The 27,817-nt window shown below is 40.2% G+C and overlaps 1 protein-coding gene across 6 annotated transcripts in view; it reads left to right on the top strand.

Annotated features, from left to right (window-relative positions):
• The window catches only part of PHKB (phosphorylase kinase regulatory subunit beta), a 205,777-nt gene that overhangs the window by 102,560 nt on the left and 75,400 nt on the right, over positions 1 to 27,817 (top strand). For all 6 annotated transcript variants that reach the window (XM_044987605.1, XM_044987603.1, XM_044987602.1 and 3 more), the window contains 5 exons: positions 6,512 to 6,607; positions 9,294 to 9,491; positions 11,887 to 11,944; positions 16,840 to 16,917; positions 17,911 to 18,069. In XM_044987605.1, the coding sequence (XP_044843540.1) occupies positions 6,512 to 6,607; positions 9,294 to 9,491; positions 11,887 to 11,944; positions 16,840 to 16,917; positions 17,911 to 18,069 (589 nt within the window). The remainder of the gene's footprint in view (positions 1 to 6,511; positions 6,608 to 9,293; positions 9,492 to 11,886; positions 11,945 to 16,839; positions 16,918 to 17,910; positions 18,070 to 27,817) is intronic.

Below are 27,817 nucleotides of genomic sequence, written 5' to 3'. Positions count from 1 at the left end.
TGCGACACCTGCCAGCTCCATCAGAGCACGAGGAAGTGGGGATTGATCTGGATCCACATGTACCTACATGTGTTTTGTGTTCCTCACAAGAATAGGCAGTTGCCCCATCTTCGCCATCCGTACCTGACAACCCCAGGCAATATCAGGAGCCTCTGCAGAGAATGGTGAATGACCTCCAGATTCCACTAGAGGAGGTCCAGGATACCCTATATCAGCTCCTTGACATTTTACGATCTTTTGGTCCCCCCAGTAGGGTGGTTCTCCTTGTAAATGATGCCATCATGGAACCAGCTAAGATGGTGTATCACACTCCAATCTCTTGCACCCCGGCTCCAAAAGGGCTGAGAGAGACATTTGTACCAGCCAAAGGAGCTGAGTTCCTCTTTACACACACAGGACCCAACTTCCTGGTGGTGCAAGCAGCCACTGAACGTTCTAGATTACAACATTCTAAGGCTACACTGACAGATAAGGACTCAAAACAACTTGATCTTCTGGGGAGGGGAAGATATTTTCTTCTACAAATCTTCAGTTCCGTATTGCCAACTACCAAGCTTTGTCAGCAAAATTATTTGAGAATTTGGGACTTTAAGGACAAACTCTTCCAAGAGGACAGAGTCCAACAACAGTTAGATTTCTGAAGGATCTAGTTAGGATCTTCCCACCAGTGGTGAAATCTGCACCACAGCAGGACCTGACCGTTGTACTGTCAGTACTTACCAGATCACCATTTCGATGACTGTCCATATGTTCTATGTCTTACCATTCCATGAAGGTCATCTTTTTAGTTGCCATCACTTTGACTAGAAGGGTGAGTGAACTGTGAGCTTTCATGATTGATCCGTAATATACTATGTCTTTTATGAAAAGGGTTTCACTTTGTCTTCACCCAAAATTTGTCCCTAAAGTAATTTCTAAGTTTCACATCAGTAAATCTATCCATCCACTTAGTGTTTTTCTTCCAAAAACCTCATACTTCCAAGAAGGAGAGGAGACTTCACTCTCTAGATGTCAGATGAGCTCTGGTGTTCTACCTGCAAGGGACATGACCAGTTAGAAAATCAACAAGACTTTTTGTGAGTATAGTGGAATGGATGCGAGGATAAGCATCGGCTTGGAGACTCTCTAAGTGTATCTCTGGCTGCATCATTCTTTATTACCAATTAGTAAGTATTCCTCCCTTGGATGGGGTGACATCCTTTTCCAGTAGGGCCCAAGTAACCTCAATAGCATCTTTTAGAGAGGTTGATACTGGATATCCGTACTGTGGCTCCCTCAAACCATATGTTTATGAAGCATTAAACATTAGGTCAAGCCTTTTCTGCAAATGCAACTGTTAGAACTGCAGTACACCTCTACCTCAATATAAAGCTACCCCGATATAACACGAATTTGGATATAACGCAGTAAAGCAGCGCTCAGGCGGGCTGTGCACTCTGGTGGATCAAAGCAAGTTTTATATAATGCGGTTTCACCTATAATGCGTGCAGTTTCACCTATAAGATTTTTTGGCTCCTGAGGACAGCGTTCTATCGAGGTAGAGGTGTACTACAAATGTCTATACCAACTGCATCATTGTACCCCCTGTTAATCACCCACACATGGAATAATATTGAGACCTGCACTCGAAGAAGAAATGGAGGTTAGTTACCTGTAACTGGAGGGTCTTTGAGATGTGTGATCCTTATCTGTTTCCACTACATGCCTTCCTTCCCCTCTGCTTCAGATCTTCTCATTTGCAGTAAGAAGAGGAGCTGGAAAGGCATTGGTCTGCAGTGCCCCTTATATCTTTGGTTCAGAGCATGAGGAGAACAACTGTGCATATGTGGACTAATGGATACTACTTTCTAAAAAACTCTGAACTCATGTGCATGGGGAGCTTGCATGCTCACATGTAGAATACAGATAGGGACCACACATGTAAAAAAACCCTCCAATTAAAGGTAAGAAACCTCCATTTTCTGATTTGCGTAGGGAATTACTCTGACTATAGGAGCATAGTTGAGGTAGTTTGAGTACCATAAATAAATGTCCTTTCAGACGTTTGGATTTCTTGTAAGTTTAACTCTGAATTTCCTGGGCTTTTAAGGGTTGTATTTTCCCCAGCTACAACATTCTTAGGCTGTTGGTACGTACTGTCAACCTTAACTTTGCTCCAAAGAAGTTTTTGTCTGGAATTTCCTTAGTTTTTAAAATTGCCCCTGAATGTGAGGTTTGTAAGAGGGGAACCCTATACCTAAGATCCCTCTAAGATCTACAGGAAGGGAACTCCTTTCAGGCAGAATTTTGGAACTATAATCTTCAGAAGTATGGCTTTGACTGTGTAAGTACATTAACAGCCAGAAAACATTATAATGAGCCTGTTTCCCTCATTCTCTGCAAGATGTCAAAGGATCACTGATACCCATACACTTCTGTACAATCAATCTTAGGGGGCTCATGCCCATTGCCCATAGGTAAACCTTAGGAGTCTCTTAGCACATTCATTGGAGGCATGCACACAAATCATGCAAGTCTTGGAAGGCTTGTCAGGGATGCCAACTCATCTCCCAGAGGCCTTAGGCTCATGTGGAATGAGCTTAATATTTGCATGGAGAAGAAAGGTTGGGAGTCCAAGTAATTTCCTAAGGATTGTGGGGTTTGGGAAGAGGCTGATAGGCCCTCATTATGGCCTCACAAGAGGAGGCAGATGGGGTCCCCTTAAACCGTAGCCTCGCACAAGGAGACTTTGAGACACACCCACAAGCCTCTGTTCATCCCCCAAAAGCCAAAATACAATCAATAGTCACCTGACAAATGTAAATAGCTAAAATCAGTTATAGATTGTCAGCCTAAAAAGCAGGAGTGGGTCTTTGTCCCCTACAGAACGTTGTAGAGCTTAAATGGAATAATTGTCTTCTAAGGGAAGAAAAAAATCAATTTATTTTTTTCTTTGCTAAAAGCAGATGTTTTTTCCAGTGCTAGTTTTGAATGAGTTTGTGTATTTACACAGTTGAATCTCATTTGAATAATGAAGGTCAAATAATGAATGTTTAAACAAAAACCCTTCAAATAAAAACAGCTAAATCTAGAAGCAGTAAAGAGCAAAGAATTTCTTATCAGACATAATGCCATTTCTTAATTGTTGTGGTTAGTGCCTAGATACTATGGGGATGGATGTGTTAGATGTACTTGGAGATGAAGCAAAAAGCTGGGTGGGGGGGTGTGTTTTTGTTTTTTACTATGTAGATAAACACATCTTTCTGTTACAGAGGCTTTTCATACTCTCAAAAGATTTGTTTTAATCTTTAAACTTTATCATGTAATGTAATACCCAATAACTGATAACTATACCTCCTTTTATATATATCTTCTCTCCATGCACGTGTGCGTGTACATGCAAACTTCCCCATACATTGATTTTTTTAAAATTATTATATTTATTTTTATTTCCTGAAGCTTATTTATTTTATTTTATTTTATTTAGTTTATTTTCACAACTTAAGTGCAGAATCTTTCTGGAAGGGCTGGGTGGCTTCATGTTTCCAGGCATCCTTCAGTCTGGTGGTGTTAGTATAGTTTCAAGTGCAGGCAGGTTCCTCTCAAGATGCTCAGCAGGACTTCTCAAAGCGACTGAGAACACAGTTGGAAATGAAATATAGAAGCTGTCTCTTCTTGTGCTTGACTTGATTTAAGAAATATCTGCAAAGATGTTGGTTATTTCCCAGATTAAAAAATTATATATAAATTTGTTAGTCTCTAAGGTGCCACAAGTACTCCTGTCCTGTTCTTTTTACAGATACAGACTAACACGGCTGCTACTCTGAAATATAAAACCAAGACATTGGTGTTCTAAAGAGTATTATTCTGTCTATTATGCAAGTATATGAAGGATTTTCTCCATTTTAAATAGTCTATCATAGCTTTTAGTTTCTAAAAATAAAATGGATGCTTGAGACTGATTTCTCTTTCGGCTAAATGACTAGTTTTGCCAGTACAGCTCTCTATTCAATTCTGTTCAGCTTGGCCTACATGTAGTTATTAAAGGGACAGTTAGGTTAAAAAAAAAAATCTCACAATTGTATTTTCAGATTCTTTTTTGACCTATTTATCAGTACATTTAATTTTTCTTCCAATTTTGCAGTTTGAGTTTATGTTCAGTTTCCTGCTAACAGAGCTCTTTGGGTAGATAGCAAAGTTGTTGCCATCATGGTTCTCTTGTGCTGCAATTCAAAATGCTATTTCATAGAGAAGATCAGCTGCTACAGTGTGTATTCTGAGATCATAGGCCAAAGCTCCAACTGGTTATCGACATGGATATAAATTCATGTGTACCCATTGAAGTCAATGGAGCTACACTGATTTACACCAGTTTAGAATCTGGACCATGAGGCAAATGTGTTCTGTATTTTTTTAATTAATGAATTACACAAGTGTTTATTAAGGTTGCACCTTTCTGACAACTGGTCATCAAAAGATAGCATGAATAACCTGCAGCAAGCCTGTTTTCACCAAAAGAAGTGTGACAGGATCCCCGGCCCCCCCCCCCTTTCCATTTCCCCCAGTAGGATGCAACAGCACTTTTTTTTGTCAAGAAAAGTTTGACCTTAACAGCCAATCCTTTTCTCCTGCATGGGGAGATGATCAACAGTAGTGCCTCCTTCCATCAACCATCCTTTGTTATTGATTACATTAGATAGTGTCATGGAGCAGGGACACCCTTGTGTGAGTCACATTTACAAGTTTGTATCCCATTGGTGTTTATGATGCAAACACTGATAGGAGTGTTTCTCGAACCAATTATCTACATTGTTGGGGGGGGGATATTGCTTTTCTTGTTTGTTTTTGATTGGGGGGAAGGAGAGGAGAGGAGACAAACCTTTTGGAAGTAAATATGGGGGTTAAAAACTGGATATTTTCTGTTTAATATTCTCAAAATATTCGTATCAAGAAGCTTTTTCATCTCCCTTATGAAAATGATCCTAGCGATCATGTGTCTGGTATTCATGTAAAGCATGTTACGGCTTTTACTCCCTTTATCCAAAGAGAACAACAGTGTTTCACTGAGATGATATGTAGCAAACCATGTGAAAAAGTTATTTGACAAGGCTAAACTGTCAGTTTGTATCACAATACTAAGCTAGTACAATGATAGCTGTAGTAACGCTATACTAGTTTAATAGTTTTGTATAACAACATAAATCAATTGTCTTTCCATCCCCTTATCAAAGGAAAAATATTTTTGAACCATGGCTAGAAAGCAATGTAAAGAAAGAGGACACTGCATATTCTAAAACATCCTCTTTTTTGAAGAGAACTGCTGCATATTCTAACATTGTTTTGGCAGCCGTCTGCAGAAGGATGACCATGAAATGGCTAACAGTGCTGGAACCCAAAAATGTTTTAAAATTTACAATGGTTGATAAGTAGCTTCTAAAAATCTCTCCTTAGAATGTTGGTAGTATCTGCTGAAATATCTTCTTTGTGCAATACACATTTGTAATTAATAGTTGCAGAATTTTATAATATGTGAGTCTTTAGCATTGACAGCATGTATGCTAAGAGAGGCAGTCCTGTAGCCCTTCATTTACTGAAAATAGCAGAAAAGTCTTCCAAGGCCTAAACCAGCTGTGAATCCCAGGGGTAGATAAACTGATATTTTTTATGGGTTTTTTTTTTTAATCTTGGAAAACATCATTTGACTCAGGTCCTTTTAGCACCTCAAAAAGTATTTGTTTGAATGGAGGTTTTTGATCACATTTTGAGTTTTAATTCTAGCATCTCAGATAATGAAATGTGACAATATAAGCATGAAGGGTGAATCCTGACCTCATTGAAGTCAAGGGGAGTTCTGCCATTGACTTCACTGGGGCCAGGAATTTTACCCTAAGAACCCAGACCTACTGTCAGATCCAAGCTGATGGACCTTTGTACTCAAGCCCAGCCCTAAGTGACACATATTGTTTGGCAATAAACTCCTTTCATAAAATGAAGTTCAGTGTGATAACTGAAAGACAAGAATATTTGTTTTGTTTTTATAACTCTTATTGAGATATAATGTGTTGGAAAGATCTTCTCTTTTTGCTTGTCTCATAAGGGAACCGTATGGTCTCTTTAACTTAAACATTAAAACTCCTGCTTTCACCAGTCTCTTTTATCGAATTGCTTTTGTTTAAGAAGTTATGGGAAATGTAATTAATGTTACATCTATGCTGTCTTAATTAAATAGTCCAAACAGTAGTTACTTGGAATGGAGAGCTAATGTTTTTGTAATGTCAGATTCTGTTCTCGCTGTTTAATTTCTGCCAACTGCATTTAATTCCTTTATTAATAATATGTTCATCATATTTATTTTAAAATTTATATTTGATTCCTGCTCTGGTGAAAATTATTGGCTTCTGATTCCTAGTTATCTTAAATTGCCTATGTAAAACAAGAGAGCTGATAGCTTTACCAGTATTTGCTGCTCCAGAAATTTTTGTATGTTACTTTCCCCCTGCACCTCAACTTAACTTTCATATTCTATTTATAGGGCTGCTCTTGGTCAGTCATATTCGTGGATCTTGATGCCCATAATCGAAACAGACAAACTCTTTGCTCATTGCTACCCCGAGAATCAAGGTCTCATGTAAGTAGTTTGATGGTGTTCAGGTTAACAGAATATAGAAAAAATAAATTGGTAGGAGCATAGTTCTTAGCTTTATTGCCATTTTAATATCCTATTTAAAAAAGAATATGAACTTGTTGGTTGGGAAGAAATTAGATTCTGCTGTTTAAATATTACTGCAGAATAGGAGCCATCTCTGCAACAGAATTATCACAGCCAACCTCTCTTTAATTTAAGAATAATTAGGGCAAGATGAAAACAGTGGCCTAAATAATTTAAACCAGAAAGACCTATTGGTCTATGAATAAGCGAGGCCAAGAGTTGTTTAAAGGGCTTTGACGTCTTATGGATGGTGCCCTTGTTTTCATTCACCTTGCACACTGCATAGTGGCTGAAATATCTGCAGCTTTATAAGTTTTTTTTTGTTTCATAGTAAACCCAAAGCCTAAGGTACTAAACTTCTAACTATTTGAATTTTGGATTTCATCTGTAATAAGGTATATGAGTAGGGCCCTACCTAATTCATGGCCATGAAAAATGCATCACGAACCATGAAATCTGGTCTCCCCCCTTGAAATCTGGTCTTTTGTGTGCTTTTACCCTATAGCATACAGATTTCATGGGGGAGACCAGCATTTTTTCAAGTTGGAGGGCCTGACCCAAAAGGGAGTCATGGGCGCGGGAGTCACAGTATTGCCACCTTTACTTATGCACTGCCTTCAGAACTGGGCAGCTGGAGAGTCGCAGCTGTTGGCTAGGTGCCCAGCTCTGAAGGCAGCACCCTGCCAACAGCAGCGCAGAAGTAAGGGTGGCAATCCCATACCATGCCACACTTCAGCACCGCTGCCTTCAGAGCTGGACGTCCGCAGAGGTGGCTGCTGACTGAAGGCCCAGCTCCGCAAGCAGCAGCACAGAAGTAAGGGTGGCAATACCATACCATGCCATCCTTACTTCTGTGCTGCTGCTGCTGGTGGCGGCTGTGCCTTCAGACCTGGGCTCCCAGCCAGCTCTGAAGGCAACTCCCAGGACTCTGGGTTGTCGTCTTCTTTAGGACTCAGCTGCTCCCTCTCTGTGACTTTTCCAGGGTCTGTTAAAGTATCTCTGGACAAATTGTCTCTCTGCTGTTCTGGGCAGTGCTTTGTTCTACATCAAAGGCCGTGCCACTTCTCCAGGGGCTGGGAGGGGAACCTGAGCCCACTCTCTACTTCAGGTTCCAGTCCAGGGACCCTGTGCTCTTCACCTATGGTCCACTCACTCCCAGACCTGTTTGTTGCTTCCCTGGGCTCTGTCCTACTCCCTCCTTCTATTTTTTGGCATCTCTGGGTTTACCACTTGTCTAAGCTTTCTCTGCTTCCCGTGGCTTCTTTTGCTCCTTGCCAAACCCTATTATCTCCAACGCACCTCTCTCCTGTCCAGGATTGACTCCAGGCTACTCTCCCATTGTGTACTCAGCTTTTTAGCTTTATAGAAGCCCTGCCTGTTCCTGCCCAGGCGAGCTTCATCCTTAATAAAGTGTTATCGATCCCTAGCTCCCTTCCAGGTGCAGCTCATGCAGTTATTTCCTCCTTTCCTCCCACCTTAAGGCAAGTTCATTTTTATTCTAGCTGAAGAAGACAGATTCCATACAAAGCTTTTAGGAAATTCTGGTTAACCGTATTTGTTCCTTAATCTTGCCAGCCTAGGTAATAAAGGTTCATGGTTGGTCTTGAAATTGGATCCCCAAATTACTGTATGTTCACTGGGCTAGCTTAAAGGGTATTTCCCCCCAACACCACCACCAAAATAGAGATCTAGAATATATTCAATATATACCCAGTGCAGGTTATCAGCTTAAAAGTAGGTCAAATTTTGGGCCAAACAAGTTATCTGTATATCCTAGTTTTCAACACCTATTTCTCAACATTTTAGCTAATTAACTAAATACACAAACTTATTCCTTTTTATTGTTGGGATTTTTAAATCTTCTTGTATTATTTTCCAGGGTAGTTAAGTGAGTACATCAATACTATAATCTAAGTACAGAAAAGCTGTTTTATCCTGCACTTCACCAACCAGAAAGCTCAATAAACCAGCATTTCTGATCTTCATCAAAATGCCGGTTTATAATCTGGTTGGCTCAGGGCCGGGATAGGGTGCAGAGCACGGGCTCTGGGAGAGAGTTTGGGTGCGAGAGGGGACTCAGAACAGCAGATCGGGGTGTGGGAGGAGGTGCGGGGTGCCAGATCCAAGGGACACTCACCTTGGGTGGCTCCCCACAAGCGGCAACCTGTCCCGGGTGTTCCTAGGCAGAGGCATGGCAGGCGGTTCTTCACACTTCCCCGCCCGCAGGCGCCATCCCCGCAGCTCCCATTGGCTGGAAACCACTGCCAATGGGAGCTGTGGGGCTGGCACCTGCGGGTGGAAGCAGTGCACAGAGCTGCCCTCCGTCTAGGAGCAGCCAGGACAGGTTGCTGCTCCTGCACCCCAATTCGCTGCCCCAAACTCCTTTCCGCGCCCAAACCCCCAGCCCTGTACCTCCTCCTGCACCCAAACTCCCTCCCCTTAGTTAACCACCATTTCCCAACATGCTGGATAAAACTGCTTTTACTGTCAATAGTCTTTCTGCTTATATTTTGATTTCATATTTCATTGAATGGGTTAAGCCGTCTTTGATTATGCATGAAATGATTTATAAGAAATGAAGAGAAATTAATTATTTTTTCTCTAGAACACTGATGCAGCACTGCTACCCTGCATTAGTTATCCTGCATTTGCTGTGGATGATGATGCTTTGTACAGTCAAACACTTGATAAAATTGTTAGAAAACTAAAAGGAAAATATGGGTTCAAACGATTTTTGAGAGATGGTTACAGAACATCACTGGAGGACAGAAATCGGCGTTACTATAAACCAGCAGAAATTAAGGTAATGGAATATGTTAATGGAACACACAACATGCTTAGGGAGAAATTCTGCTCTTTGACCTGAACGGAGATTTTAAGTATTTATATTCAGAACAGAATTTGACATGTTTTTGCTGATGTTTGCTGCTGCTTGTTATGATTTTCAATTAATACAGAGTTCTGCTTCTGCTCACTGCTGGCTCCTCCAGGTATCCTGTGAGTTTTGTCAACAGCAGAATTTTTATTGAAAAATAGGTGCGTCCATTCTAATTACGTGCATTAAAATGGTGCGTTCACTATAGTTATATTTATGTCAGCTCTTCTTGTATAGTTTTCTCTTTTCAAGGATTTTAACTAGCTTTATAAGAGTGTCTTTCAGGTTGACACTGGTCATATATAATCTGATTTTGGTGTATTTTTTTTTAAAATCAGATTCTTAAATGTTAGTTTGGCAGTTATTTTTATGGGTCGCACTGGTTTTCCAAAAGTAGACCTATTCTTATTGACACAGCTACATTTGGCCTGCTTGTTGCTCTCCATCTATGATGGATTCTTCTAGGCAACTACCAACTATCAGTGAGTTAATAGCTTTATCATGTCTGTTTTTTTCCAGTGATATCTTTTAGTGCTCGAAAATCAGGCCTGTGTAATAAAAAAATAAATAAATAAATAATTGGAGACATACCAATCTCCTAGAACTGGAAGGGACCTTGAAAGATCATTGAGTCCAGCCCCCTGCCTTCACTAGCAGGACCAATTTTTGCCCCAGATCCCTAAGTGGCCTCCTCAAGGATTGAACTCACAACCCTGGGTTTAGCAGGCCAATGCTCAATCCACTGAGCTATCCCTCCCCCTAATTTTAGGACACAAAATTAGACTTCCAGCAAGAGTCTAGAGAGACCACATTACCAAGCCAAAAAATTTAAAAATGTTGTTTTCTCCCTGTAACCCTTTCCCCAGTAGAGGGGTGTGGGGGGCGGGAAGGGGGATTCTCTCCTTTTATATAATATGGAAGCAACATAATTTGTGCTATACTTAAGGCTGTTAAAGATTTATATAATCTCTCTAGAAATAATGTAATCAAAATGCTTAAATACAGCTTTTTTTTATAAGAAGCGGAAAAAGACATATTTAAACAAGGTCTGTCAGTACTCAAGATGTCTTGAAAAACAGAAGCAAAACAATGAGTGGAAATGCTTGTACTGACACTGAGGGTCTTAACTTTGAATTACCTCTGCCCAGGGCCAATCAAAGGGAGGGCCAGGAGGGCCATTTGGCCTGAACTTCAAGCTTAAAGGGGGCCTCAAATTTAGACACTTGTTAATTTTTTGCATTTGATAAGGTTTGCAACCGATATATTTTATGCACATCCCTATCAGACCAAAATGTGACACACTCTCTCAGCTTAGAGCTTCAAATTTAAGCAAATAAGAGATGTGATTTGGTAAAAGACAATTTTTTTTGTTAACTGATATAGATTTTGTCATATTAAAGAGTTTTAAATGTTCATAAATATTAATAAAAATATATCGGTTCTGATGGCACAAGATTAAACCATGTGTCATCATTTATTTTTATTATAGCTAGGAGCCTCAAAAGCTGGAAGTGGCCTGGGCCTCTCTGGACCTCTGAGAGGGCCTGTGGCTCTGCTCTTTGTGGTCTAATGCTGGCTTTACTTAAACTTTTACCCTTAAGATTTATTTGATGTGGAGTCAAAACATTGTATTATTTGTTCTAGATCATATTCTTCTTACATGGTTGCAGTGAAAATGTGCGCTTCCAAGATTGAGAATGTTTCAGTACTTTTCTTTAGCAGGAAATGGAAAACTGGAAAAACATCTGAGTTATTAGATTAGGCAGCACTGTGCAGTCCATTTGATTGAAGATGTGTTGTATCTTTGCATGTGCTGTTCTGAGAGAATGTTAAGTTAGCAGTTTAATCATTGATTTGTCTGATGATAAATGTGCTTACATTTAAATTCAGTGAACAGCTGGTTTCACATAACAAATAGGCAAGTTATTTATCACTTAATTTAATTTCACAGTTGGCTACAGTCTGAGTTTATTAAAATAATTTCACTATGTGTTTTGAGTATTAATGTCTATCAGTAAAGGTTGTCTGAATTAAGTTTCCATTTTTCCTTCAAATACTTTCAGATGTATCTTAAATAAATAAATCTTCTGCTGAGAATATAATTTAGATTATGTAAGTTTATTACTTGAATATATGCTATATAACATGCTAAAAGCACAATAAATCTCCATGAAACAAGAAAAATGATCTGTATTTTAAAATGAAGAGCTACTGTACTAAAACGAATAATTTGTATTCATTTTTATCCTGTGGTTTAAAAAATATATTTGAATGCATTTCTTTTAAACTAAAATGTCAAATGTCTTTTTTTTTTTCTTTTTAGCTGTTTGATGGGATTGAGTGTGAATTTCCTCTGTTTTTTATTTTCATGATGATTGATGGTAAGTATGGCTTGACACTAGTGTTTGGTAAAGACATTAGAGACTGGTTCTTAGAGTACACTGTAATTCAGTGATACAAATGTCTCATTGATAGGTCTGCCTCATGAGTCAAATACAATGAATTATTTCAGATATTTAGAGTGAACTGTTTCTTTTAATAAAATCACAGATACAAATAGCAATCACTTGAGTTAATAATAATGATGCATAATGATTCAGAGACACAGTACACAATTCTAAAAGTTCAGATCCTGCTTCAGTCTTTAATTAAACCTGTGGGAGCTGTTTAGCCTTTCCTTCCCCAACAGTCACCTCTCTTAATCCATGGGCCCTAAAATGCCTACCATTAATCTTCTTCCTTACCCTTGTCATCCATCATTCTTGCTCTCCTTAGGTTATCAGGGACTCCACCATCACTTTTGATTCACTGCAGTGCCTGGATGTGTGTTTACTAGAACTTGGTACCTCCCATTTTCTCTCTCTCAGTGGACCTGAGGTGCACCAAACTCCAGTGTGTGAAAGAGGTGAAAGTGGGGCTTCTAAAGAGCAGTATACAGGCAAGCTGGATTTTGCAGCAAATCTTTTAAAGAATGGGTGTGCGGTGATAAATTAAACAGAATGCGGGAGAGGAGAAATAAGCAACTCAGAGATCTCTTGGTGGCAGGAGAATACTAAAGTTAAATTTCTTTACAAGAGTCCTGTAAGTTTAGGAGACATATCAGAGAGGTTATTGGAATTGTTGAAGGTGTGAAGGAGAAAAATGAAGGGAAGGAGGGAAGCAGAAGCTCTCATGGAGGTAGCCAAGGAAGTTTTGGAAAAGAGGGTTGAGTAGAGGTGATTTCAACAGAGTAGATTAGAACCTTCTAAAATAGTTTGCTTCAGTTTTGGTACAAGGATGTAGTTCAGGCAAGATTTCACAATGTCCACTTTTCCATCCTTAGTCTTGAATATTTTGAAGTTTGTAATTGCGGTGCTTGCAAAAGGAAGAGTGCAATTCATATACAGCTCCTACCTTTTCTGTCATTCCAGACTTGGACTAAAATGTCTTGTTTCTAAGAAATGCCCTTTATTATCTGAGCAGTAAATAAGATTTTCTATTTTGAGTAGGTAGACTACAGTGTGAGGAGTGACAAGGAAGCCAGTACACAAATGAACATTTCCTTTAGGAACAGACATTTGCAATTTTCACAAGGAAGCCTGCCAGATATGCTGCAAAGAGAAGGCTCTGATAGGTTCCCCTCACATGGAGCTTTAGAAAAGCAGAAAATGTTTACTGTTCTACTAACTATGGATGGGAATGGTTAAGAGAATGTTGTCTCTCTCACTTCTGTAAGCTGAGGGGAAAAACTACAAATTTCATAGCTTTAAAAAACAGTTAAAGCCTTTCCCAAAAGAAATCTGATGGGGTTCAACAGGAATAAGTGCAGAGTCCTGCACTTAGGAAGGAAGAATCCCATGCACTGCTACAGGCTGGGGACCGACTGGCTAAGCAGCAGTTCTGCAGAAAAGGACCTGAGGCTTACAGTGGACGAGAAGCTGGATATGAGTCAGCAGTGTGCCCTTGTTACCAAGAAGGCCAACGGCATATTGGGCTGTATTAGTAGGAGCATTGCCAGCAGATCAAGGGAAGTGATTATTCCCCTCTATCCGGCACTGGTGAGGCCTCACCTGGAGTACTGTGTCCAGTTTTGGTCCCCCCATTACAGAAGGGGTGTGGACAAACTGGAGAGAGTCTAGTGGAGGGCAATGAAAATGATTAGGGGGCTGGGGCACATGACTTAGGAGGAGAGGCTGAGGGAACTGGGCTTATTTAGTCTGCAGAAGAGAAAAGTGAGGGGGGATTTGATAGCAGCCTTCAACTACCTAAAGGGGGGTTCCAAAGAGGATGGAACTTGGTTCTCAGTGGTGACAGATGACAGAACACGGAGCAATGGTCTCAAGTTGCAGTGGGGGAGGTCTAGGTTGGATATTAAGAAACACTATTTCACTAGGAGGGTGATGAAGCACTGGAATGGGTTACCTAGGGAAGTGGTGGAATCTCCGTCCGTAGAGGTTTTTACGGCTGAGCTTGACAAAGTCCTGGCTGGGATGATTTAGTTGGTGTTAGTCCTGCTTTGAGCAGGGGATTGGACTAGATGACCTCCTGAGGTCTCTTCCAACCCTAATATTTTATGATTCTGATATCTTCATCTCCTTGAATAAAATAAATGTGAATTCAGCTGCATCTGTGCATGTGTGCATTCAGAATACTAATTTCTGCCGCTTTCTTTTTTGTGATATGTTTGCCATCAAGATTAGGCTTCAAAAACCTCTGCTACAAAAGGCAGTTGGGCTGCTTGGTGTCTTCACCATAAGGCCACTCTAAAAATAAGTTCTCTGTTTGCATGTGGAAAAATTGCTATTTCTAAATTGCTCATTGGTCTGTAATATTAAACTCATGTAGTGATGAAAACAACTGTGGGTTAATAATTAAAATAGAATGTCCATGGCAGGCCAGAGAAACCTTCATCCAACTGCCACCCAGGAAAATATATATCGTTCCTTGTCCACTAATTGTAAAATAAACAAATGAAGAAAATCAATGATCAAAGGAGGCAATGAGCTGAAAGACATGAAGTAAACAAGTGTTTCAAATTTTGAATCAAATCTTATTACATTATATCCTGATTTAATGGTAGAAGCCATAGTGGGATAAAATATTGGTCAGAATAACCATCACCACGAAAGAAAGTATACGTTTCCCAGTGTGGGAGAAAAAAAAATCTCTGAATCTCCAAATCCCTGCACCTAAAGTTAATACAAAATTTGAAATGTGTAGAGAGAGACTAATAAAACTGGAAAGGGGAAAATTAAATTTCAGAAGAAGGAGTGAATTACCCCTATCATGAATGCTGACTCTGTTGGAAGTGGGTTGTCATCACATAACACCCCCTGTCCCCACTTATCTACAGGGGAAATTATTTCAGCAAAGGTACTCTGAGCTTTGTGGCTTGAGTGGAATAGCAAAATATATTCAGTCACTGATCATTTAAAAAAAATAAAACCATCATCACAGCAATGAAATTCCTCTGTGTCCTTCTAAAATAAGAGTGACACATTTCTCAACAAATATACACATCTACAATAATTATTTTTTTGCTTAAAGCATTTTGTTCTGTTATACTGTGAGGTAACACAGTTTTTCCAATATTTTATTGATATACATGTCAGCTTTTCTGTTTGTCAAATCACAGCTTTCTAATGTTTGAAATTGGGAGGAGTAGCTGAGATTCTGAAAATTATGTATTCTGGAATTAGTTTTACATTTTCTATTAACACTAACAGGAGCTGTCTCTTTAATTTCCCATATGTCACACTTACTATTTACCCTTTTCCAGATGTTTGGTATAATTGCCAACTGGATTTTCACATGCAACTTATGAGGATTTTTTTTTTGTAATTAACATCTGGTAATAGAAATAATTTGCAAATAAATGCTGTCAAAATATTCCATTTCTTTGTCATATCAACACAGTGCTCAAAAGTATGTTGATGAGAGGTCACTGTTATATAATCTCAATGTGTTTAACATACCCTTTTTCCTTGCACAAACCTTCTCCTTCCAAGATTCGCAGTTTTGTTTTCTGTTGCATTTATTTTTCCTTAGCTCTTCTTATATATGCTGTATATGTAGCAATATTCCAAAATATATGGAAATATATTTGCTAAGATATTTTCTTGCCCTTTAGTATTACAAAATTGGGTGAAGAGGAAAAAACCCTCTAAATGATGTGTTCAGGGAACCTCCCATCAACATTCTGTTATGAAGGTTGAGTTTAGACTTCTTTTCAAAGCCCTGATTTAATTGGAATAGCCAATTTATTGCACATTGGTATGCGTAAAACAGATTATGAGAAGAAATTTTAGAGTTTTTAGGAAAATGTAGATTAAGAACTTTATATGTTTAATAAAAATATATTTGTTTAATTTTTTCCAAGCATCTTATGATTTTTTTTTCAGTTCACCTGTTTTTGGTGGACAACGTTTTCAGGACTCCCACTGTCACACACAGATATACTTCTTCCAGACTCAGTACAGAATACTTTCCTTGTGGGGCCTTTCTCAGGAAAAAATTATTTAGCAATTTTAATCTTTTGTGGATGAATCATAGAATGTAGAAGGGGATTGGGCTAGACAAGCCAGTTTCATTATTGAGAAGTTCCATGCCTGTTTTCTGTTGTTCTCTGTGATTTTTGGAAACTACAGAAATCCTTCACGATAAGGGTATGAGGGGAACCTGATGCCAGAATGGGGGAGCATGTATAAGATGTTATGACAGTTTGAAAATTACCTGTTACTATTAGTCAAAAGAGAATCAGCTTTAGAGCTCCAGAGTAGCGCAGGTGTATATTAAAGGAGATTAGCACATCCCAAATTCCCTCCACCTTTCCTAGCTGGTAAACCATCCCCAAGCCCCTTCAAGACACAATTTGACCCCTTCCAGGTTAAGTGTAGTTGATTCCTCCCAACTTTGCTCTTGGTATTAAAGATACTGTGCCTTCATAAAATGTATTCAGGGATTTTCAAAGGGTATTATAGGATTTAGGCACTTGAATTCTTTTGAAATTCAATGGGAGTTGGGCACCTAATTTTCAGGTATCTGAAAAGTGCATCCTAAAGACCCCAAAAAACTTTCCTGCATAGACAAGACCTTAGAGTGTTCCAGGATTGAGACATATTAGCAGAGGATCATGAGGACACTTGCTTTGTCACTGCCTGTGCTGTATCCATTCTGCAGATAACTCATTAGGGTCCAATCATCAGGGGTGTTAGTATAGACCTTTTCATGATCACTAAATTCACATGTTAAAAAAAAAAGTCATTTATTAATTGAAATTTTACTTGGTTATTTGTAGGAATTTTTAGAGGAAATCCAGAACAAGTAAAGGAATATCAGGAGCTTCTGGATCCTTTGCTTCAACACTCATCTGAAGGTACTGTGCGATAGTAGTTTCAATGAATTGTAGGTTCCTTTGAGTTATCGGAATGTTTACAGAGTATACTTAAGTTTTCTAAATTTTATTGCAAATACTGTAGCAACAGAAGATCAAAGTAATGTGGAGAGAATATATTGTCATGAGAGTAATGCTTCACAGCACTTAATATAATGTATAATATAAAATATCTGTATTATAATTTTATTATAATTTATAATATAAAACCTAATTTATTTCTTCTGTAAAAACACATCTAATCAGAAAAGGAGTTCATTATCTGGGAAAAGAATTGATGGTTTAAATGCAAGGTTTACTCAGAAACCTTTTTTTTTTTTTTTTTCTGTTTCATTATTTACAAAGATTATGATGATTATATTTGGAAAGTTTAGTTACTAATATTCCCAATATCAGAATTTTCCATTTTCAAGTAATTTTGATTATCTGTGAGTATTTTACTCATTTCTAGACAGCATACATTTTTTGCTATCTATAAATAAATAGACATTATGCTTTGCCCTGAATAGAATATTAAGAGCAGGGGCAACTCCAGGCCCCAGCACGCCAAGCGCATGCTTGGGGCGGCATGCCGCGGGGGGCGCTCTGCCAGCTGCCGGGAGGGCAGCAGGCAGGCCGCCTTTGGCGGCCTGCCTGTGGGAGGTCCACCGGAGCCGCGGGACCGGTGACCGTCAGAGCGCCCCCCACGGCATGCCGCCGTGCTTGGGGCGGCGAAATGTCTAGAGCCGCCCCGATTAAGAGACAGTACATTTGTCCAGTAAAGAAATCATGTAAAAAGTATGTTCAGGCATAAATAAAGTACTGTTTAATACAGCCCTCAGTTTGCAGTGCCTTGGAAGGATAACACACTGCTGGCAACCTTTCAGTTCAAACAGATAATCAGTGTATATTTTTTTCCATTTTAAATTCACTTCAGTTTTATAACAGAAGTAATTTTATTTACTTACTTAATGTATTTATTTTAAAATTCCACAGGCTATCCAGTTGTACCCAAGTATTATTATGTGCCAGCTGACTTTGTTGAATTAGAAAAGAAAAATCCTGGTAGTCAGAAACGATTTCCAAGCAACAGTGGACGTGATGGAAAGCTTTTCTTGTGGGGACAAGCACTGTACATCATTGCAAAACTCTTGGGTAAGATGAAATGGATAAAACTAGATTCAGACCATGTTAATCACACATCTGACTGTTAGTAATAAAACATATATTTCTTGTCAACATTTTTTTAAACCAATACACATATCCAGATTTAAGTTTTGAATGGACTCCGGAAAGTTATTTTTTGTATGTGTATGTGTATGTATGTATATAAAAGTCAGTCACTACCTCTGCTTTGATAAATATGTGGAGTTAAGTAACAACCTTCCAAGGGCAGTAGTGGGGACAAAAAATCTAACTGGCTTCAAGACTGAGCTTGAGAAGTTTATGGAGGGTATGGTATGATGGGACTGCCTACAATGGCAGTGTACGTGTGTTTTTTCCCATGTTACTTCATGTGTGAAACACCCTGTCAGCTTTTAAAGTTTCAAACTTTCCTCTGATTCCACCCCGTCCCCAAATACACTTTTCTATCTTTCAGCCACTAACCTTTGCTTTCACACCCCTGCCAGCATTATAACATATCATATTCCACTCTAATACATTAAAATTATATTCTGAACCAGTAGCTCAGTGGGTGGGGAGGGCTAGCTCAGTGGTTTGAGCATTGGCCTGCTAAACCAGCGTTGTGAGTTTAATCCTTGAGGGGGCCATTTAGGGATCTGGGGCAAAAATCTGTCTGGGGATTGGTCCTGCTTTGAGCAGGGGGTTGGACTACATGACCTCTTGAGGTCCCTTCTAACCCTGATATTTTATGATGAATAAAACTTGAAGGTTGTACAATTAAGCACTCGAAACAGGAAATGCCAGATATAAGGTTTATTGTGCCAATGACTGCCCTAACTTCCAAACTGCTGAGAAGGTTAGGTTACCACTTAGAACTCCATAATGATTAAACTAATTAGTTATTTTCATTGAGATTGAGAAAATTTTCATTGCTGGTAAATCACCTGAAATACAAAGTCAAGGATCCCATGAGAGAATAAAGTTTGGGAATAAAGAAAAGAGTGGGGGATATTCATAAGAATTAAGTTCTATCAGCTTTCAAACACTTTTCAATATTAGCCTGTGCATTAGTAGAGATGGCACTTTTTCACAAAGTAGACCTCTTCATAGAGGGTTGGTCTTGTGGACACATTTCTTCATAACTTGCCAGTTATGATCCCGTATGCAGCATCCTTCTGACCAGAGCTGAAAAATGTATTTGACTCCTCCTAGTGAAGCAATAAGCTTGCTAGCCACGGGGAGACTATACTTGTATCACACACACACCCTTTCTACCCACCAGGCTATGTTTGCTGCAAATTAAGTGAATTAAGGAGTTGTGTACTGTTTATTGTGTAGTATATTTAATTGTAATATTAGCAGTCAATCTTGTACTTAATGTTTTAGATGCCACTTCCTACTAAGATTGGTCAGATAGCTGGAAGAAGTAGGTATTGAATATATTTGATGAATTCTAATGGTATTGATCTAATAGGTTTGCTAAATAGTATTTGATTGGCTCTGTAGCTGATGAATACTGGTAAAATATATCAGATTAAATATTTGCCAAGTACTGTTTGACCAGCTCTACTTGCTACATCCCCTTGTTTCTGTTTTACCTTCTTTCCCTTCCTGTTGTTACTTTCCTTTTTCTGTCCTATAATTAATCATGTTGAATCATTTCCTAAGTTATCATTGGTGTCTTTCCTCTTATCTTCTTATTTAACTTTTTCCCATGTTGTATTCACTACTACTGCTACTAACATATTTTCTTTGCCTTGTCCTACATCTTTGCAGCAGAATGAAATTCGCTCGCCGGATTTTGCAGGTTTCACTGCTGCTCACAGAGATCTGAAAAAGAGCAGTAAATACTAACAAAATTCTGTTCACATTTTGCTCTGTTGCATCTTAAGGAAGCTTTGATCAGTAGAGGCATTGGAGCTGTCTTTCTGTAGCCTTAGGAGCTCATCTTGGGTTTAAGCTAGGCTCACATTTGCAGGGTTGTCTTTCCAACTAAAAGGTCTTGGGGGGAGGGGAGGGAGTATAAATTTTGCACAAGGTGATGTCACTTGCTGGGAAAAATTGTTTACTCAATTAGGTAAGTAGATTTTTCAAGCCCTGCTGACAATTGTAATCGATAACTTAGGATAGTAGATACAATGCATTTATCTGGTTTTAGTTCTACAAATGTTGTCCTTTTTTGGGAAAATATCATCTATTCTTTTTTCATTTCTCTCTCTCTCTCTCATCTGTTCTGTGCCTCTCCACATGATGCTTGTATCCTGCTTTGTGGGTCACCATTGGTCCTAGGCCACAGGTTGAGAACCTCAGCCTATGAAGTAAAGAGCCAGATGGATTTAATAGGGCTTAGAAAATCCGCTTTTGTTAATAGAAATAATGTTACCAGCAAAGGAGGTTCTGCTTTCGAGCCCAATGGACCGAAAACATGCATTTGTGGTGATGAATGTACACTGAGGTGGATGTTTTAAATCTAATGATGATTATTGGATATTGGAATAAGTCCTTCTAACTCAAGTCTAACAATTGTGCATTCATGTATAAGTGACCTCATGTAGAAATGATTTTGGCTTTATGTAGGTCTAAAAAGTGCTTTCAGTCACAGGTTGGTTTAAATACAAATGTAAGCTAAATTGGAAGCATCATAGAGCAACACATTCAGTATGGTTCTTGCTTTCCAAAAACATCAAGCAAAAAGGTCATTGATTCAGGAATAGTTTAGTTTATGGCTTGAGCATGACTGTAAGTGATTCTATTCAGAATTACAGTTATGAATGTACATGTAGTGGAGCCCACATATTCTCTTATCCTATGCGTTAATAAATCAGTTAGTTTTATTAATACTTGGATTGTTTATACATATCTTAACCCATTTTAGATTTCTGTATTCAGGAGCATTTTCATTTCAAAATCAGTGTCATTTTCTATTGCTGCTGAAGTTTTTGGTGTTAGCTGATGTAGCGAACAGATCTGTTTGCTTTTTTTGACCACTAGTTAATTTCCTGGTAGTCAGACTGCATAGTGCTTTTCAAGATCCTGTACAAATTATTGTCTCGTTCATGAATAACTTGAGTGTACACTATGACCCATCTGTAGCATATACCTAAGGAAGATTTGTTTCATAGTGTAGACAGCTTCACATTTAAAATGAAAGTATAAATTCTTCTTACAGCTTAGTTGAACAAGTGCTACAAAATCCTTAACTATCTACTTTAACTAATTAGAGTACTCCATTTTGTTTCTGTAGAATAAATGCATGTTTCTTCCTATAAAAAAGACTCTATAATGGAAAATAATATATCCAGAGGGTATGATGATTATGAATGGCATCTTCTGGAGCTGCCATATCACAAGGGAGGTTTAACAGTATTTAGTTATAATTTTGTCCTTTTAGAACCCCAGACACAGGATCACTTTGTGATAGCTGCTCATTGCTCTGCTTCAAAGCTAAAACAAAATCTATGGTGGTATTAAATGATGGAACTCTAGACAGGAGCTCAAAACTATTCCATAATTTATCTGTGTGCTTTACATTCACTGGTGTCTGTGTCTTAAATATGTTCTTTTTGCAAGCTTCCTTGAAAAAAAAATGGGCTTATTTGATTTAAGTGTGACTGTAACTGCAGCCGTGTGTTAATTAGATATGATGGGTTTGATGCTTACCTGTGACTGGTATTAAGGTCATTTTTATTTTTACATTTTGAATATTTTTTTTTCAGTTCCTAGATCATTTGATGTGAGACAAGTATTCTCAGTTATGTAGTCAAAGTGACTGGTTAAAACAAACACACACGCTTGCGCGCGCACACAAATCCTTTCACGGTCAAACAGAATTAGTGTTTCACTAAACACATTAATGCGTACATATCAACAATGAGACGCATACACTGTAACATCGTTAAATAGGGAGGCTGCAACTTTATTAACCAACGGGGAACCACTCCCCAAACTACCTGGGTAAGGCTGTTCCAGTGCAGATTTCAGTTGGTCACCAACGGCCCCAGGATCTACAGACTTCAGGGCAGGTATGAGGGCTGTGTCCCCTCTACACCTTCAGGCCTGCCCAGCGATCATGGCTAGAAATCAGAATCCCAACCCTTTCTTCTCCTCCAACAAAGGAAAGAGGATAGATGAGATGAGAGAAGCCACGCAGTGCGTGATGCATGGTGGAATCCACAATGTCATGCTCAGAGCCCATGCCCAGGCAGCCCATTGGCCTATAAGGACCTTAGATGGTATTCTTTAACCTAACAATCTCAGTGGAACCCACCAAAGTTGTCACAAGTGTAATTTAAACCCCTAAACTGGACCTTCAGGCTGCCAGATGGAAGGTGGAAAAAGCCACATAGCAGTTTACCAGTTTTTCCACACAAGGGGAATCCCTTCCAGACCCCAAACAAAATTTGATGATCAGTCCAGCTTCTGGTATTACAAGAGGTCTGGCCCCCTAGACAAGGGAGCAGAGTTTGAAATGGCTTTTTGCAGCAGCAAAAGCAAGCAGCAGCAGCAACTTGCATCCCCCAGTAGGTGAGAACTGATCAGGCAGCTCATCTCTGTCGAATGGCAGCAGCAGCAGATGAGGCAGGCTCCCAGATGCCATGTGAGAGGGCATCCTACGGCACAGGGAAAGGTGGGGAGGTGGAAACGAGAGAGAAGCAGGACCCTCCCCCTCTCCCAGATGCACACAGTGTGGCCAGCAGAAAGGGAGAAGAGGATATGGGGGGAGGGCATGTATAGTTCTGCCCCAGTGGCTCCTGGGTGAGATCTCTCTGGAGGGCAAGGGTGACCCCATTGCTCCCGGATCCCTCAAAAACACACCTGAGCTAATGAGGTGAGCACTGATTTCCATTTCCTGTTCACTGCACTGTCCAGAAGTTCAACTGGTTATTGTTCACTTTTAGCTTTCGAAACCTTTGTTCATAAATCCATACTCAGTAGTGATCAGCAGTGTAATAACATCAATTGGTTAGTGCATAGTTTGTGAAGTTAGATTAATGAGTCTTCAAAACAACTAAACAAATCCAAAATCCAAAGTTTAGGACAGACTCTTCCCCTTGTTTCTCAGTTGAGCAGAGGCTTGGGAGCATAGCAGAAGTTATCAGTCCCTGACTGGGGGAAAAATGGAAAGGGAGTTCATTCTCTGGTCATCCTTGTTTTAGAAAAAGTTGTGTATTGCTCTCCTCCACCAGAAAATTTGGCTCCTTCTACTTTTACTAAGGAAAGCTAAAGAGCAAATTGGCTGTTGGAAGTGCTGGTGAGGAGGAGTAGAACAGATAGCTCCCACAAACAAAAATTCATGAGAAAAAGACACACAAGCGCACATACTAGAGCAGGGTTGGCAACCTTTCAGAAGTGGTGTGCTGAGTCTTCATTTATTCGCTCTAATTTAAGGTTTTGCGTGCCAGTAATACATTTTAACGTTTTTTAGAAGGTCTCTCTCTGTCTATGTTATATAACTAAACTATTGTCAAATGTAAAGTAAACAAAGTTTTCAAAATGTTTAAGAGGCTTAATTTAAAGTTAAATTAAAATGCTGATCTTACGCCGCCGGCCCGCTCAGTCTGCTGCCAGACTGGGATTCCATTCACCTAGGCCGGGAGCAGGCTGAGTGGGACCAGTGGCTGGGACCCTGGCTGGCAAGCGGCCGGCAGCCAGAACCCCAGACCAGCAGGGGTGAAGGAGCAGGCTGGAGGTTGGGGTGTAGGGTCGTCCAGGAGCTAGAATGAGGGAGGGGGCTCAGGGTTGGGGCAGAAGGTTTGGGAGTGGAGTGCTTACCTGGGCAGTTCCCATTTGGTGTGAGGGGTGCAGGTGGGAATGTGGGGGGGGGGCGGTGCAGGAGCTCCCATTTGGTGCTCAGGGTGGGGGTGGGTATGTGCGGGGGTGCAGGAGTCAGGGCAGAGTGCATGTGAGGGGGTGCAGGAGTCAGGGCATGAGGTATGGGGGGGCTGGGTATGGTGGGGGTCAGGGCGGAGGGCTGGGTGTGTGTGAGGGGGGTGCAGGGGTCAGGGCAGGGACTTGGGAGTGGGGGGCTAGGGCAGGGAGCAGGGTGGGAGTTGGGACTCCTGGTCTCCGGGATGGGGCTGGTGTCCGACGCTCGGGGGAGGAGAGGACTCTGGATTCCTAGAGTCCTCTGGATTCCTGGGCTCTAGTTGTTCGAGGGGGTTGGGGGCAGACGGAGACTAGGGCTCCGGACTCCTGGGTTCTGCCCTCAGTGCCGGAGGGGAATGGGGTCCAATGACCTGGGGTGGGGAAGGAGGTGCAACCCAGCTGTTCCCAGGGTCCAGCAGGCAGCGAGCTGCAGCCCCCGGGCTCGGGTTTGGGTTGTAGGATGTGGTCTGCCCCAGTACAGAGCCAAGCTCATCCCGACACTGGGGCTCCAACCCCGGGGCAGCCTGCCTGAGTCCAGGGAGCGGGGCCGGCTGTGCTCAGAGCAGGCGGGCACACGGTGCAGCTGGGACCCGGGACCCTTCCCCCCTTCCAGGCCTTGCGGGCGCTGCAACTCCTGTGGAGCTGGGTCCCTCTTCCTGCCTCCGCTGGCGGGGCCGCTTCTAGGGCCGCTCAGACTCCGCGGACACCAGGTAGTGGTATGGACACGCTAATTCGGAAACACAACCTCCCGCCGGAAGTGACGGAGGTCAGGAAAGCTTGTGCTAATGCCGGCGGGAGGGGTGGAGACGATTGGGCCGGGCCGGGCCAGGCAGGATTTTTAATGGCACGCTGCTGCCTGCCGGAATCCCGGCCGCTGGCCCCACTCAGCCCACTGCTGGTCTGGGTTCGGCAGTGGGCTGAGCGGGGCCGGCGGCTGGAACCCCAGCAAGCAGCAGCATGCCATTAAAAATTGGCTCGTGTGTCGTCTTTGGCACGCGTGCCATAGGTTACCGACCCCTGCACTAGAGAGAGAGAGAGAGCAAGCAAATTAGGACTGGAGGAAAGTACCAGACTAAGACAACAATCTTTTAGCTGAGCCACAGAAGTGAAACAGTGTAAGCTTTTCAAATCTATTTGTCAGTATGTCATAACCATGATATAGTAGCATCAAATTTCTTTGGTCAGTAGCATCACAGTTCTCTGTGCTTATTCAGTCTTTAACTACTCCTTGTGACATGGCCAATATGAGTCCTGATTATAGTGATATCTGTAAATACTTATTTACTAGGCACGTTTGACACGCTTCACAAAGGCTGTAGCAGAATTCCTAAACAGCAACAAATACCAGTGTAGGCTGGATTCAAACCAATGAACTAGAGATGAAAGACATATTATTTCACTATCCCATTGCCATACTCACAAGTCAACCAATCTTGGGAGGTTAGGTTTTTTAATGGGTATTGAATAATCATAACATGATCCATACTTCTGGAGAGTGATATAATACATTTCCATGTCACTTCTTCTCAAGTAGGTAAAGAAAAATATGAACAACTAATTGAAAACATATATATAACTATAATAACTGGTGATTCTGGGAATACATTACTATAAAAAACAAACCAATACTAGAAGCAAACAAACTCTCTTGACTATTTCTGATGACAAGACTATTTCCTGTAAGTTATCTGTTCTTAGTAATTCTTCCATTCACTTCTCTTGCATTTTTCCAAGTTATATATAATCAAAATAAATAAGATAAAAGGAAATGTAGTGGTTCAGCTCTTGATTGTGTTGAAACCTATGCACGACTTACCTACTACTTACATAGCCAATCAACACAATTCCCCTTACATCACATTGAGCAAATGAGGAAAAGAACCCAGAATTTCATTCAAAATTGCAAATAATTTTTCTTTCTTCTTCATTTGGGGGCACAGCGTTTCAGAATATGTATTGCTTTTAAATGTCCTATTTCTAGTAAAAATAAAGTAGCATGTTTTGCAACCTCAGAAGTTGTGATAGACATTTACTTGTTGAGATTGATGCTCCTGTCATCAAAAGAACTTGACATTCTAACCACCTTTGTTGGAAGTATCACCAGTTGTTGTTATAGTTATGTAGATATTTTCAGTTAGTTCATATTTTGCCTTAATTACTTGAGAACAAATTCACCTAAAGTGTGGATCATGTTCTGATTACTCAGTTTGTGTATTTTATTTATTTTAATTTAACCAAATATAAAATTGTCACAAATTAGTTCTAGTGTTGTCCCATTCTTTAAAGTATAAAATCAGTGACAAATGTATGTTACATTTTTCCATTTTAGTGTTATTTTTAAACTGTATTTTCAGCATTTAATGTTTAATTATAATGAAATTTATTTTTTTATTATTTTCCAGTCCAAAACTGCATGCTTGGAATATCATATTTTTAAAAATATGCAGGAGCTTTCCTCGGAAGGGAGAATGATCTGGGTGGGATGAGAGTGTGGGAAGACCTTGAGACATTTTGTGTAAGCTCAAAGCTTAAGCAGACATAAAAGCCTTTGAAGGCTGACCATCACTATTAGTATTGCATTGAATTTCCATCCTTGTACTCTTCCTCTTTTATGGTGGCTCTTCGCAGGTAGTTTCTCTCTTTCCTCAGCCTGTTCAATCAAACATCCCGTTCACTGAGCTGGAGATGGGAGAGAGAGGCACTATCAAAGTTGCTGTTTTCTTCTGTAAAGCTTTATCCATTTTACCATCTACTTTACATTAACTCCTGTGCAAGCATCCCCTGGAATATTGTCATACAATCACAATGTTCTGATTATGTTTTGAGGCACAGATCTGAAGATCAAACTTTTCTTCAACTTTCTGAGAACTGTTGCTTCTATCCTGAATAGGATGTACTGGGTCAAATACCTTTGCCTGATGGAGCCCCGTTGTCTTCAGTGAGGAACCGCTTAGGTGCAAGGGTCCATGCTAACAGAACTAATTGCAGGTTCAAGACTTGTCATTGAAGGACAGCAGTGCTTGCCTAGGAGTTCATTCTTGCTCTTAAGGAATCCAGATCTCCATTTCATCAAGCATCTCTCCTTAGCTGGTGCCATGAGTAGATATGAATAGCATTCAGATTCAGTGCTATGTGGTTGATTGGCTCAGAGAGTATTAAAGGTGAGGTAGACTAGTGTGGGGTTGGCCTTAGGAACAGACGGAGACTGGTACAGTAACTATAGCTGAGCAAACAATTTTTAAGTAGTAATTTGACTATTTTAACTTCTTTTTCTGTTCACAGGATATCCATGGAGATATTTCCTCAAATGTATTTGTTGTTAAAAAATTATTTGACACACCTTTTCAAAACTATTTTAACTCCATCAGTTGATCACTAACAATTATATGCAAGTGTTCAGTATGAATCATCACTGTTTGATTGGTCAGATGAGTTACATGGTATTGTATGAATGCAAATATTTTTCTGTACAAATACTCTTACCAGAAAACTTATTCCATTTCTTCAACTACTCTACTCATAGTTTTGAATCCCACTGACTTGTTGATTTCCTCCCTTCCCCATGACATAATAAAAGGTTCAGCTCCACTCACCATTAATAAAATGACCCTGCACCCTCTCCCTCCTTTCCCTTTTATTCACATTCAGGTTGATGTTTGGTATCTATATTGCTAAACATTGTTATTTAGTTAGCACAGTTGGCGGTGGGGCGGGAGGGTGTTTGTGTGGGTTTTTTTGCAGGCTTTCCATCATGCTTAGGGCTATGGGTGACTGTCAGTTTTGAGATCAGAAGTGAATTTTTCTTTCAGTGCTGAGCTGGCAGAGTTGAGTGTTTATAGGGGAAATTCACCTTATCTTGCAGCATCCATTAGCACCTGATGATTTCCTTGTTACAATGGGTATGCTATGATGG

This window comes from Mauremys mutica, chromosome 14 (assembly GCF_020497125.1).
Source record: "Mauremys mutica isolate MM-2020 ecotype Southern chromosome 14, ASM2049712v1, whole genome shotgun sequence".
NCBI lineage: Eukaryota > Metazoa > Chordata > Testudines > Geoemydidae > Mauremys > Mauremys mutica.
The sequence above is the reverse complement of the archived record's forward strand: the minus strand, read 5'-3'. Positions and strand labels throughout refer to the sequence as shown.